Source organism: Astyanax mexicanus, chromosome 18 (genome assembly GCF_023375975.1).
Source record: "Astyanax mexicanus isolate ESR-SI-001 chromosome 18, AstMex3_surface, whole genome shotgun sequence".
Taxonomy (NCBI): Eukaryota; Metazoa; Chordata; class Actinopteri; order Characiformes; family Acestrorhamphidae; genus Astyanax; species Astyanax mexicanus.
Window position 1 is genome coordinate 17,451,397 of NC_064425.1, and position 14,869 is coordinate 17,466,265.

The window sequence follows — 14,869 nt, forward strand, 5'->3', positions numbered from 1 at the left end:
GACTGTTTCAAGCACAGTTACAGACAATCACAGGAAATTAGGCTGCATCACATGCAGGAACATCTTTACACTAGTCAGCTTGGAAAAGCAGGCATGATGCAGATGACTGGTAGAGTATACAGTAATGTAAACCAAAAAGTCACTTCTGCAGAATGTACAGTAAGCCTGTGGTCATTGATTTCATTAGCAAATGAGTAATCCATTAATTGATTTTTGTTTAAATCAATAAAAAACATTTTTTTTAGGAATGGACTTCAATTATCATGAAACACACACACACTTTAAATATAATGGTATTAATTAAAAATAAATATATATTTTTACAGCATTTGTCACTGAAAGATATTTATTATTATTTATAGAGTGTATTAAGTAAAAACATTTATCTTTGAGACCTTGAGACAGGTACAGATTTTTTGTGACTTTATATTGTTCATAATGTGATCAAAATTTATTTAGCATAATATGATACACTACACTAAAAAGTACACGTCTTTGGGGAAAGAATCCTATTCCACCTCAAATACTTTAATGCTCCAACAAATGCTGTAAATGTGGATTTAAAATATAAATATGCTGAGCACTTAAACAGAAACACAAGCAACCCTATGAGATTCTTATACAGAGATGTTAGTATAGTGGCTAGGTAGCAGGTGCTTTTGTTGCTCTCAAAACCTCTTTGAGTAAATAAAAAAAAAATAGGATTAATTAGACCAAGCTACATTAATCTGGTCTTCAATTGTCCAGATCTGACAAACCAATACCTATACCAACTGCATCCTCAGCTTTCTGTTCTTGGAATATAGAAGTGAAATCTGATTTACCTGTATTCTATCGACCATAAGGAGCATCATCAATGAACCTCTATTATCTGGTATATTTTAATACACAAGGAGCACCAGATTTTACGACAAATTGTAAGCAACAATAGTAAGGAACAGGGGTGTCTCATGGTTTCCCCTTCTAATTCAGCAGGTCTCACCGCTAACCGCACTTAGCGCTAGTAAATGTCACCGGACATCGTTACACTGAAGAACCTTGAGTATATTACCTAGCAATTTATCCTACATAGCTTGTTTTAACGCAGTAAAAACACAGACTAGTCCGATATACTCACCTCTGAAGGGCAGAAGAGCTAGCGCTGCGGTTAGTGGCTAATGCTAACACAATGCTAACACTGCTCCAGCCTCTGTGCTAGAGAAGCTTCACAGAAACTCCTGTATGATGCTGTACTTCAGCGGAGTGGCTTTACTGCTCCTTACAACCTGGTAAAACTGGTAGAATTTATATATAAGGAGTACCAGATTTTGAGGCGCACTAACGATTTCTGCGAGAATTCAAAAGAATTTGATGTGCCCTATAGTGCAAAAACAATGGTCTGATTTTCCTATTGTAGACCACCTTGAAAATGTTTGGAACTACTGGTTCTTATATGTACAATGTTATGTACTGCACAGCTAAAATATGATTGGCTAATTGGCTGTTAACTGCATGAATGCAGGGGAATCTAATACATGTTTTAATGTTGTATGTACATTTAATCAATCTAAAACATTTTAGCATATTTTTAAACTGCATAGTCGGAGAGAAACGGACAACATTGCTTTATTTTACGATAGTCTTTCCACATAACCCCCTTACAATGGCCTTGGCCGCCCCACACAGTCTTAGAACAGTGTTTGTTTTAAATGTACAGAGTATTTGGACAGTAAAATGATTCACTTTTGTTGTTTAGCCAAATAAGAGAGGAAAAAAGAAAAAAATCCTACAGAACAATGACACGTGTACCATATTATGCAATGTTGGTATGTCTGGTACAGTGACTAGAATAAACAAAACGCACAAAAAGAAGCATAAAAAGTTCCTATAAGTCTGTGTCACCCATATGTGTCTTTTCTGAATCAGGAGCACCAGTACAGCTTTGGGAAAAAAAAAAGCTAACCAGGGAACTTAGTATCATTAAGTTAAGCAAAACATTTTAAGTGCTGCCAGCAAATGACGCATGCTCAGTTTCACACAAGAAACAGCAGCAAACATAGTTGGTCTTCTGCCCCGGGCCCTCTGCCTGTGTTTACATTAGAAGAAGCCATGTAGACAGAAACTAACAACTACAGTTGGCAAATGGCCAGAGCAGCTTTTCCCCGCTTCCACTCTGCCACCTGGTGGAGAGAGAGAGAGAGAGAGATACCCATCACCTGCCTCCCTCAGACAGTATGCAAATCATTCATGCCACCTGGTGGTGCCTTCAGGTTATCACAACTGAATCCTTCTTAACTCCTTTTAGATGCCCTAATTACTAGTCAGGTGTGAAATCATTAAAGAGGATTCAGGTGTGGAGATTTAACATAGAGCCTGTGCAGATCTCTACTGTGAGATTCCTCCTTAAACAGTGCTGCAGGCTACAGAAGCAAATCCCCACAAACACTACCTGGAAGTGTTGAGGGATTACCAAGATACAGGAAGTGTTAAGCCAGCCAGAAGCGTCAGGATTAAAAATCCCTGATGAAAAACTCAAAGCTCACCAGGTGATTCTGAGAGATGCTTTGCTCAATATACTGAACCTCCTCCTGACAGAGTGACCAATGAAGCCCATACAGAAAACACATAAGAGACAAGAGTCCTTCACCCCTCACTGCAGCTCTGAAAAGCATTTCCACTTAAACAACTAGTGCATAACACCAAAGGAGCTCATCCCCCATTATACCCACATATATTGTGCAACAGCATCTCAAGTAAACTGTGAAAGAAAATGATAGAGGGGGAAAAAAATAAATAAATAAATCAGATACGCAGGTGATAATTATTTCAGGTTTTAAGATGCAAGTCAAATGCAAATACAGTGCAAACACTATAGTTCTCATCATGATTTATATTAGTTTACTAAAAAGTTGAACAGGGCTGGGATAGTAATGACAGCAGAGCTAACCAAGTATAAGCTTTAGTAGCACTACTGAAATAAATTCATGTTTTGAAAAGCACTGCTAAGGCACAGTAAATGTATTGTGCTTTGTTGGTATTTCTGCTGGATGTTAAGCGCTAAATGTTTTTAAATGGCAGTTTAAATGGCAATAATTAGTTTTCAGGATAAAAAAAAATGTATACACACATTTAGGTTATGTAATTTATTTAAAGTCGAATCATGTGGGATTCTGTATTTGGCCTTTGCACACTTATTTTTGTTCAATTTGAGCCAGATTTCTACTTTAATAAATAGAAAGAAGTATAAAAAAAGCAATGTGAAAGAACTTTCACTTAATGTAAAGTTTAACACTAACCTCTGTTGATAACCTGCACGTGTTCAGACAGTATTTTTGTATTTGTATCAAATAAGGAGAAACCTGAGTAACGTAATCTTACTGCAAGGTGTCTGAGGTAAAAGGCGAGTGACTCAGGAAAGGGGATCTTCATTTAAACAAACCTGCAGAACCGGCTTGATCTGTGCAAGACATTGCAGGTTTCACTTAATTTCCCTGCCCACACATTTCCGCTGTGACTTAATGCTTCACTGGGAGGCACCATACTTGAGAACACCTGCCAGTAACTAATTTTCCACAGGATCTAATATTATATTTACCACATGCCAAACTACACGTAATTTTATACTAACAGGGGGCTGTTTTTATCGGTTGCTTTACAGAAAGCATTATTAAGGAAGTGAAGTGGCTGTAAAGAATGACTGACCGAAATCACTGATGATAATTACACTACCCCACCTCCCTGTGCAAAATTAGCCTGTTCTAAAAAGCACGGGTGTGCCATACTGAATTCTACTTGATATTTATACTAAATACAACATTAATATTTATTTTGTTAGTGACATTATATTGAAATTTAATTTTGGGCAAAAAAAAAAGGATTGTAGATTTTGCGGGTATTTGCCAACCTATGAATTATGTCAAAGAGAGCAAATTATTCCTGTGTAGTTGGATGGACAGCAACATATTTTAATAAACAAAAATATTTTAAAAATCTAAATATGAAAATCTAATAATTTTGGAAGAATGTTTTAAAGAGAGAGTGAACCGACTCTGGAAATTAAACGTACATTATATCCAGCTTTTTTTAATTCAAGGTAAAGTGTGGAATAATATGATTGAATAAAGGAAATGAAGGATAAGATGAAGGAAAATTTTACAAATTTTTATTGAAAATTTAGCTGATATAATAGCAAAATAAATGATCACAGCCATCTGGCTTAAGCCACAACAATCTAACACAATGGAGAGAGAGAAGTAAAAAAAAAAAAGTCATTATGGAACAAATTATAGAAAAATTACAATTCTGATTTTATTTTTTAAAAGATTGTTACATTAATAATAATAATAATAATAATAATAATAATAATAATAATAATATTATTATTATTATTGTTATGGGGGCTCTTTAGCATTCATTAGATGAAATGTCCACACATTTATACATATAGCAGTCCAGTATCACTTAAAAATTCAACATATATATATATATATATATATATATATATATATATATATATATATATATATATATATATATATACAGGTGCTGGTCAACGAATTAGAATAATTTGAAATAGTGCAATCATGAAATTCTTTGAATGCATTTTTTGTGCAGAAAGCAAATCAGGTGTTCACCGCACCTGTCCTACTCGTTAGACTAATCACAGAACTCGTTACCTGGAAAAAAATTTGCTCAGCTGAGCTTTCCAAAAGGCCCATTTAGGCCATTTAACTGTGACACTGTTGTTTTATTGAATTAGAATAATGGAGAAACCGTTTCATTGAATTAGAATAAATTTTATTATAATTACAATCATCACTTTCTCAGTATTTTGTGGCTGCCCCCTTGGCTTGTATGACTGCCTGAAGTCTCAGCGGCATCGATTTGACCAGCTTGTCGCAAGTTTCCGCACTCACAGCTTCCCAGGCAGTGGCGATGTTCTGCTTCAGTTGGTCCAGCGTAGTAGGCTTTCTGTCGCGAATTTTCCGCTTGACGATGGCCCAAAGGTTTTCAATGACATTGAGGTCAGGCGAGTTGGCCGGCCATGCCAAAACTTCAAGCTGTTTTTTAGTGAACCAATCTTTGGTCGACTTTGCCGCATGAGCCGGTGCAAGATCCTGTTGAAATATGAAGTCTTCTTCGCCGAACTGTTCCTCAACAGTCGGAATCAGGAACGTTTCCAGAACATCTTGATATACGGCAGCATTGACAGTCTTCTTGAGGAAGCAGAGTTTCCCTACACCTCGAGCGGACATGCATCCCCAGACCATAACGCTCTGGGGAAACTTGACGGATCTTTTCACGCACTCGTGGTTGTAGGTTTCGCCACCACGACGCCAGACACGAGGACCTTGGTCACCGAAGGAGATGCAGAAGCGTGATTCGTCACTGAAGACCACTTTCTGCCAGTCTTCAGCAGTCCACTCGCCGTGTTCTTTGGCCCACTTCAGCCGTTTCTCCATTTGTTTCTTGTTCAGCATCGGTTTTACTGCTGGAACGCGAGATTTGAAGCAGAGTTCGCGCAGACGACGGTAAGTGGTTGATCTGGAGACGTCAGCGTCTGTCTGCTTGTTCCACAAGTCGGTGAGTTTGGAAGTGGACTTGAACCGGTTGCTGACTGCGATCTTTCTCAGCTGCTTGTTGTCGCGAGCAGAAGTTTTTCGGACGCCGGAACAGTTGGTGCGCTTGCTGCAGTTTTTCTTGAGACGGAAGACTGGCTGATGCCGAGCTGCTCAGCAATTTTAGTTTGGGTCAAGCCTTGTTGGCGAATGGCTTGAATTTGAGCCACTATTCCGGTTGAGAGGTCGCGCTGCTTACCCATGATTGATTTTACAACTTAGAAATTCTACTCAACCCTGACTTTATACTGCACAGTGAACACTCTTCACAGAAAACAAAAATTCAAGCATTTATTCTAATTCAATGAAACGGTTTCTCCATTATTCTAATTCAATAAAACAACAGTGTCACAGTTAAATGGCCTAAATGGGCCTTTTGGAAAGCTCAGCTGAGCAAATTTTTTTCCAGGTAATGAGTTCTGTGATTAGTCTAACGAGTAGGACAGGTGCGGTGAACACCTGATTTGCTTTCTGCAAAAAAAATGCATTCAAAGAATTTCATGATTGCACTATTTCAAATTATTCTAATTCGTTGACCAGCACCTGTATATATATATATATATATATATATATATATATATATATATAAACACAAGTCTGTTTTAGATTCAACTGTTTCAACATCAGTCAGATTGAGATTTAAACAATTACTTGTTAATACTGATGAGATTCTTTTATCATCGTGCATCACAGAGGCCAATTTAAACACTTTTTTAATCCCATTTACAAAATCGTACAGCCCTAATGCATCCAAACCCCCATTCAGAACAGAAGGTTAGTTCCTGAACACAAAAGACCAAAGCCTGTGAACAAGATCCAGTTCCTGCTCCCATGCCTCCACCTCCACCACAGCCCTCAAATTAAGGGAGAGAGGTGTGCAACGCAGCACCCTGCACTCCGGCACACTCCGCATACGTCTCCCACAGTCTCTCAACAGCCTGTGAGGAGCTTCACTCCCTCAGCTCAGGGCCGGTCCAAAAGGTGGGCCACAGGATCATTACAGACGAGAAGTGCACGTTTCACTGAGAATTCACACCAGACTGCAGTTAAACAGCTCATATAAAGACAGCAGCTGTCTGAGAAGTGTGCCCTTCACACCTCCGCACACTCGAGAAAAAAACAGTACCACCGGGAAAATGCTTCCCACGTCCAGCATGCAAGAAAAAAAAGAGGAAAAAAAAAGCTACAGAGCACAAGTTACCACAAATTGTTTAAATATACCATTTCATTTATACTGCAGTTTTAACTTTCAAAAAAACATTTACTGATAAAAATAGATATATTTGATCTGCAAATTAAATATCTATTAAAACGCCAACATATATTAAATATACACAAATGCTGTAGTATTTAATAAAAGTTGAGCATAGGGCTGCACACTATAGTTTTAGCACCATAAGAAAAACATTAAAAAAACAATAATATTAAATAATAAATACACATACACAAAATTGTATTGTGATCAATGTTCTTATGCTTTAATAAGCATAGCAAAAAAAAAAAAAAAATCTGTCACTGTAGATGCATTAAAAAAAAATAGGAAAAACTGTGCATCACATGCTAATGTCTAAATATCCTGATATAATACTTTTACCATATGATACAGGCAGGGGATTTTATACTGTTTATACTGAACTAAATAAAGAAATTTAAATAAGACTCCCTGATATTACTTTATTACTTTTAAATTAAGAAAAATTAATAACAACTGCATTAAAATCAATGAATTTCATGGATGCAGATGATGCTAAAAAGAATCCAGCACTACTGTTGTGCCCTTAATGCATCATTAAATGAACACGTCTAAAATGCTCCCAAATTGTTTTTCAGCACATTTCAGCTCCTAATAATCTTATATACAAACTCACATCTGCAACCAAACTGTTTTTAAGTAAGTGAAAATTGAAATTTCAAAACGCAAGCCCACTTCTAAACATACAGACAGACAGACCGACCGACTTGATAAACATACTGGAGACTTTCCGACAGACAGCACCAATTAGTGCAGCATCTCTCGTCTGGAGAAAGCAGAATATCTGTTGGCACCTACAGGCCTGGCACACTCCTCACACGCCTGCCACAATACCTCAACTACCTGTGAAGTGTGTCCTAACAACTTAACCTCCGACCAACTGATGAACAAAACAAAAGGTCCATTTTTTCCTCCTGATGGAAACAGACAGTGATGGGAGCAAAATCCCACGAAAAAAAAAAAAAACAACACTAAAGAAGCAGCACAGCCTAAGTAAAATTTGATTCATACTGGTGAGTAGGGGTGTCACGATTCTCTAAACCCTCGATTCGATTTCATTTTCGATTTGAGGGTCACGATTCGATTCGATTCTCGATTTTCTTGTTTTTTTTTCTTGTTATTATTTTATGCCTCATAAAATTTAAATAATATATTTATTATTATTATTATTATTATTATAAATATTATAAATATTATTATTATTATTATTTATTAAGATATATATGGTAATGCCATCTAGTGACTTTTTTGGTAGCAACAGTGTGCACTATTAAAACAAGCAGTTTATCAGAGCTGTGTGTGGATGGCTGGTGAAACTGCTCATTACATGAAGCTGCAGTTCTTCATCCAACCACTAGTCGGAGCTGCAGCAGCAGCACAAGCCCCGCTCTCTTCACTCAGTCACTACTTCAGTACAGCCCAGCCACGGGCTACAGAGCCCAGCCAGTCCGTTTTTACTGTTTCTGTAAACAAATAAAGGTTTTAACCCCACTAACCGGATAATACAGCTCACTACAGTTCATCTTTCAGCCCAAGCAGCTAACAGCAGCAGGTTAGAACAGCCGATACGGAGTCACTGCTGGGATTGCATTATAAACAGGTCAGTTAGCGTGCTGCTAACCTCAGGATGTTTATAACTATGGAGTTTAGTGGACACACCACGGCCGCCAGGTAAGTCTTTTAAAGGCTACTGAAGACTATTAAAGGCTATTAGAGGTTATTGAAAGCATTATTGGGGGGCAGAAATCAGTACAGGCTGGTTAGATAAGTGATGTTTATTAACGTCATTAAAACAGATTTTGTCAGGTATTGTCTCATAAATATTTACACATAACTTATATCTCTCCTGAAAAGCTTTTATTTTAGTCAGAAACACGCTTGTGTTTACTTTATCTGAGAGAAAGATGTTTTTTTAATTCAATGGAAAGCAACAGGTGTAGTCAATTATAAGTTTAAGATTTTTAATCCACCTCACTGTGATCTATAGTCAGTGTTCTCAAGTCACACTGACACACGCATTTCAGCGAGTTCACACGCTCTCACCTGCGCGCACCCACCCCTCCGTTAGATACAGATACAAAACCTGCGCGCCCAACCCCCGCTCCCCCTCCCCCCCTCCCCCGCTCCCCCTCCCCCCCTCCCCCGCTCCCCCGTTGGACAGATAAAAACAGTGATCACACTCCCGCCGACTGCGCTCATGCAGCGGCTCTCTATTTAATTGAATAGGATGCGCTGTGTTGGTGCCGCGCCATTTGCGTAGCGCGCTGCGCTATTTGCGTAGCGCGCGCGGGAGGGATCGTCGATCCTCTTTTTGACTTCGATACTCGAGATCGTGACCTCATTTCGATTCGATTTCGATAAAATATCGAGATCGTGACACCCCTACTGGTGAGACAGGGCTGACATACCGGATGCTGCAGGCCCAGCTTCCCAGCAGCATCCCACTAGCCATCAATCTCAAACCACATGTCTTAAAGTGAAAAAGCGCCATCTTGTGGACATATGTAAGAGCAACACACCAAATATAGTAGATCCAAATAGCATTTAAAAACAACCTTCTTTGCTTTCAAAATTTAAAGAGCTCTAATAACATTTATATATCCAACAATGTTTATTAAATACATATTTTAAAATACTGGCATTATATTAAACAAAACCTGAAAAAACATAACAGTTGCATATGTAATTTGTTACAGCCAGTTTGTTACAATTCTAATGCAAAGACAACACTTATTAATTTAGTACTATTACTGTAAAACTGCAAAATGTTTAATTTTTAAGATTTAACTTTAAAGTATTTTAGATTTTTAGAGTTTAAATCATTTCCTTCGTATTAAATAAATAGTTTAAATAAAGTAAATTAGATTTTAAGTAAAAAGATTTTGTGGACGTTCACAATAATGTATGTAGAAACCAAACTCATGGATTTAAAAGGCAAAGAATAAAAGGTGAACACATTTTTTTAATATCAGAATTATAAAAGGAATTGATAGATCTTTTTTTTTTTAGATTTGAGATAACTGATATGGGTGTAACACACTCAGTGCACAATTTGATTCAATTGATGGTTGCCTTTTAAATGAAACAGTCTACATATATTAAATTAAGATTAATTGATTAAGATTCATAAGATTTTTTTAGAACATTGTCATTTCACAAATATTGCACTGCTACAAACTACTGACAGATTTTTTTGTATGTATTAGTATTTTTAAAAAGGTGAGGCTATGCTACTGCATATTAATGTAATGCTTTTATAAAAACAAATATAATAAGGCACACACAAAGAAAAAAAAGTCCAAATATTAGGCAAAAAATTGCCATTTTACCGAATCACTATTTATAGAGTAATCAGGAATAAATAGAACAAAGCTGTTGCCTCTTCCTGGGAAAAGGAGCGTGGTCCCCTCTTTCACATCTGGCCTCCAATTAGTACAGGAGGACAGATTACAGCCGCACCAAAAGGCCTGGCACACTTCACATTTGCCTTCTAAAAAGTCTCAGAACGAGAAACGTCCACTCCAGCACGGAAAGCTGAAGCTAGGTGGTCTTCCCGAGGTCACACCTAATTCCTGGCACATGCAACACTTTGAAAATGACCATCATTAACTAAGTCAGGATATAACCTCAAGAGCTGTGAAAGTGTGCCCTTTGAAATGTACATCATTGTAAGAGTGCAAAATTCTGACTTCACGACAGCAGCAGGAGCAGACCAAGCTTCAGATAATGTGGCATTGGTACAGTGCACTGAAAATTCAACACTATGTATTTAAACCACTAGTACCAAACAGTGAAAGCTCAAAGAAGTGCATTACACAGTGAATAGGATACTTTTTTAAACCCCACAGCCTCTCTTGGGGTTTATGTCAGTCAAAAAGCTAACACTGCCCTAAACATATTCACAACTGTGAAACATGGTGGTGATAGTTAGGGCTATGCAATATTGAACCACCTTGCTACAAATTAAGGTACCTATGAATTCATGATAAATTGGTAACAATGCTCACTAAAGCTGGGCAATCTATTGGTAGTTCATTGTATCGTGATACATTTTCTTATCACAACAACAATATGCTTTAATAAGCATAGCAAAGAATAGCAAATCTGTGAAACATGGTGGTGATAGTTAGGGCTGTGCAATATTGAACCACTGTTACAAATTCAGGTACCTATGAACTCTGCTCTGTATCAGAGAAGTTGAAGCTCAATGGGGTCATGGAATGATAGTCTAACTATAATGGTTCTATTATGGTAAGTCAGCCAATGTTTATGTACTACAATAAGTGCAACATCATTATTATTTTTATTTTTAGCAATTGAAATAATACTACTATTATACCAGTGGGCTTCGATAATTTTATTATAACAATGATACCACTAATGGCATTTATTTCCTGTACATCATCCTCAAAAAATAGTTATAAGGACAGATTTAACTTCTTGAGTGTTTAAACTGAACGAACTTATTTTTAGCCCTTGTCCTTGACTGTATTTGCAGGAAACAACTGCCCGTGCAGCTGTAAATGTTTACAATACAGAGACAGGATGAAGGTCTCCAGTCCTTCTGATCTAGTGAACGAGGTGTGCGATTATCCACCCCACGGGTCTATTAAACCTTTTTACAAGTCTCTAGTGACGTTACACTGACTTGTGAAGTGTGCCCTTTCTGGAGGAGCCCACTACTATACAGTTAAACAGGATCTCCCACAGAGAGATCTGAGGTAGGTAGACTTTGAAGTCACCAAGTTCCCATGCCCACACCTTCATACAGCTCCCTCAGCTCCCACAGACCTCCTCAGGTAAGTCCTTTGATAGAGATGCAAAACGGTACAGTAAGTAGCTTTTGTCACCTCATTACATCAGACCTCACAAGTAAATCATTGTTCAATGACAACCAAGACTTGTGACAGATGTATATAAAAATATATATAAAATCATCTGGGGATACATGTATAAAATATTTTAACAAAAAGATGCAAATTACATGTTTTATTACATGTTGCAATTACTGATTTTTTTTCCACTGACAGTTCCAAAAAAAGGTTACAAAATATTTTGTATGCTGACTTTCATTCAAAGTTAACAATGCCGCCCTCCTTCTTTAGGTAAAATAATAATACTTTTGGAAATACTGAGTTTCTGCATGAACAAATGTGGCAATAATTTTTTTTTTTTTTATTATTGAAATGCATCTAAAAAAGGATGGAGGTAAAGAATCATTCACCCTAATAATAAGAAAAGGTTTAGACTTAATCAATAATTATACAAATAAAGGTAACTTTTAGCTTCATAGACAAATAAGTAATGATCGTTTTTTGTTCACATTTCTTACCACAAGTACAGACAGTGGTCTCTAGGTGGCATTACGGTCCTCTATAAAAGGGCATGAATTTGAGAATCTTATAGAAATATATTTCTATAAAATATATATATAAAAAAAAAAAGTTTTGTAAAAAAAGCTCTGTAAATGTAAGAGGTTTAAGGCCCCAACCATGCTCTGTTTGAATATGGGTGCACCTCTATTTAACTTATTACTATATACTGTATGTGTGTTAAAAAAAATAAATAAAGAAATGTGAAGTGAGTAAAAGTGAGTAAAAACCTCAATTAAAATTAAATAAGGCAAATCTAATCCAAATGTAATTAAACAAAAACGTATTTTGATAAATGAATAACCTACAATTATTACAAATAGATCTCCCTCTCTTATTCATCTTTATGTTTATGCCTAAGACATTGGCAGCTGGTCACAAGTTTACAAATTCTTTAAGGAATCTAATATTTATCCAACCCAAATGGATCATAAGGTGTTAATTCCTACATTGAACAATGTATGAACAATCCTTTAGCACCAAAATAAGGATTAAAACACTCTTTAAAATATTAGGCAGCTATTTTCTCCATAAATTATCTCTGCATCCTCCTTTAATAAACTCTGAGAAGTTCATAAAATTATCCTGGCATTTTCTTTAACAAACTTCTCACAGTTTTCCCACAAGGCTATTCTTGCGGGAAAGCAATTCAACTTAGAACAGGATGTGCAACCCTTTCACAACGACCCTTGAGCCCTCCAATTAGCGTAACAGAGTGCTACCGTATAGTGGCGGGAGGGGGGGGGGGAGTGGGGGGGGGTACGAGATCACACACCTACAGCCCCGGCACACTCCAGTCGTCTACTCGCGAGACTGCACTTTCTTGTGAAGTGTGTCCTTTTGAAGCGTGAGAAGTGTGCTCTTAGACATGCAGCATCATTTACAAAGACCTGAGGAGTGTGCCGTCTGCTCACATCACCTGTAAATTTTAACAGTCTGCAGTTACACCAAGGGGGGGTATCAGAGAGGCGCCTGGGGAGACAAGAATAGGTGAGGAAGTGTGCCTCCAAAGCCTGACAGCACTACCTGCCACACAGGACTGTAGAGGACTTCTAACTGCCTTCACACCTCAATGCCTGTCAAAAATCTGTAATGTTGGAACAAGGACGTGAATCCTGACTATGTTTTATGTAGAGTGTACGTACCTTATTTCCTTGTTCATCCACAGAATTGCTACCTGTAGAAGTAAGGAAAACATATTAAGACTTTCTGAAAATACTTTATGGCTTAGTTATTGACACTTTTTCAATTTTATATTTCACATTTTACTTAGTCATGTAAAACCTGCCAAACACTTGTGAATAAAACAGGGCCTGATGACACCATGCCCTAATGGCCAGCGAGGGAGAACAGAATTATAACCTAGTACCAACATTGTGACTTCACTAACACTCCGCAAGCACTAAATGCAATCAAAAACTCACATAAATGCTCTAATATATACGTCTCCAACAAAATTAAACAAGACTAAACAGCCAATAACCTTGATGATAAAAAAAAATCAATGTTAAGATGTCCCAAACATCTAATTTTTGTGTTTCAATTATCATAAAGCACAACAAGAACAAAAATAAACACTATGCTATATTTAAGAACAATGTCACAAATGTCAGTTTGATTGATTTAAACATAGAAAGAAAAAGATCAGCACAACATTTCAGGGTTTTTTTGTTACAACAATATTATTGGCAATATGAGAACATTGAATAAAAAATATATAATTTCAAGAATACACTACTGCAACATTTTTTTTAAATGTGAAATGAGCACAGTGCAATTTTTCCTTTTTGTTACAAACAGCAAAAGCAAAAAAGAGTTATACCCTGATGGCCCACATGGCCAAAAAATATCACCATATTTAAGGCTATTTTGCAAAAACTATATTCCAAAAATTGGCAAAACAATTCTGTACAAAAAAAAACGAACAAATAAATCTGACTGTGCCACCACTTTCTGCTGATGACAGATTCACCCTGTGAAGTAGCACTGCATAGTGCATGAATTAAAGTTGAAACAAAGCAACAAGAATATTTTTAAGCATCTATTCAACCAATATAACTAATTATAAAACTATAATAGTAAAATGTGTTTTAAATACTAGAACACACTATAGCAATGAAATAAACATTTGATTTTTTTTTTTAAAACTCCATATATTTACACACCTTGTCCACAAGCCCAAAGACAACACTTCAAATAATCCAAAATCCTTCTGTGAAAATCCTTTAAAGCCTATTAGAGTAAAATGCTGGAGTCCTCATCCCAGAACAGTCCCAGAGGATTAACTCACCGAATATGTACACAACACCGACTGCGCCGCCAAGACCCATAAGTCCTGCTAAGCGAAGGACCACCTTCTTAGCATATGCTGTGTTTTCTTTCTGCTTCCTGTCCTCGCCTTGCTCATCTCCCCTCTGCTCAGAACTCTCCTCCCCCTCAGGAGGAGGCTGGCCCTGAGAGGGAATAATCAAAACATTAGAACATGAAGCATCACTCTATTTTTTTTTTTTAATTTTTACAGTTACCTGACTCCCTCTTATATAGGGAATCCTTACACTAATCACAATTTAACTAAGAACCATTAGTTTGTTCAACAAGACAATGCATAAGTAAATCTGTCATGATAATAATGATAATCAATTTGTACA

General features: G+C 36.9%; 1 protein-coding gene across 1 annotated transcript in view; it reads right to left on the reverse strand.

Moving 5' to 3' along the window:
- The window catches only part of timm50 (translocase of inner mitochondrial membrane 50 homolog (S. cerevisiae)), a 34,330-nt gene that overhangs the window by 18,290 nt on the left and 1,171 nt on the right, over window positions 1-14,869 (reverse strand). The window contains exons 2-3 of the mRNA XM_007245989.3: window positions 14,512-14,674; window positions 13,367-13,398 (exon numbers count right to left, since the gene is read on the reverse strand). Of these exons, the coding sequence (XP_007246051.3) occupies window positions 13,367-13,398; window positions 14,512-14,674 (195 nt within the window). The remainder of the gene's footprint in view (window positions 1-13,366; window positions 13,399-14,511; window positions 14,675-14,869) is intronic.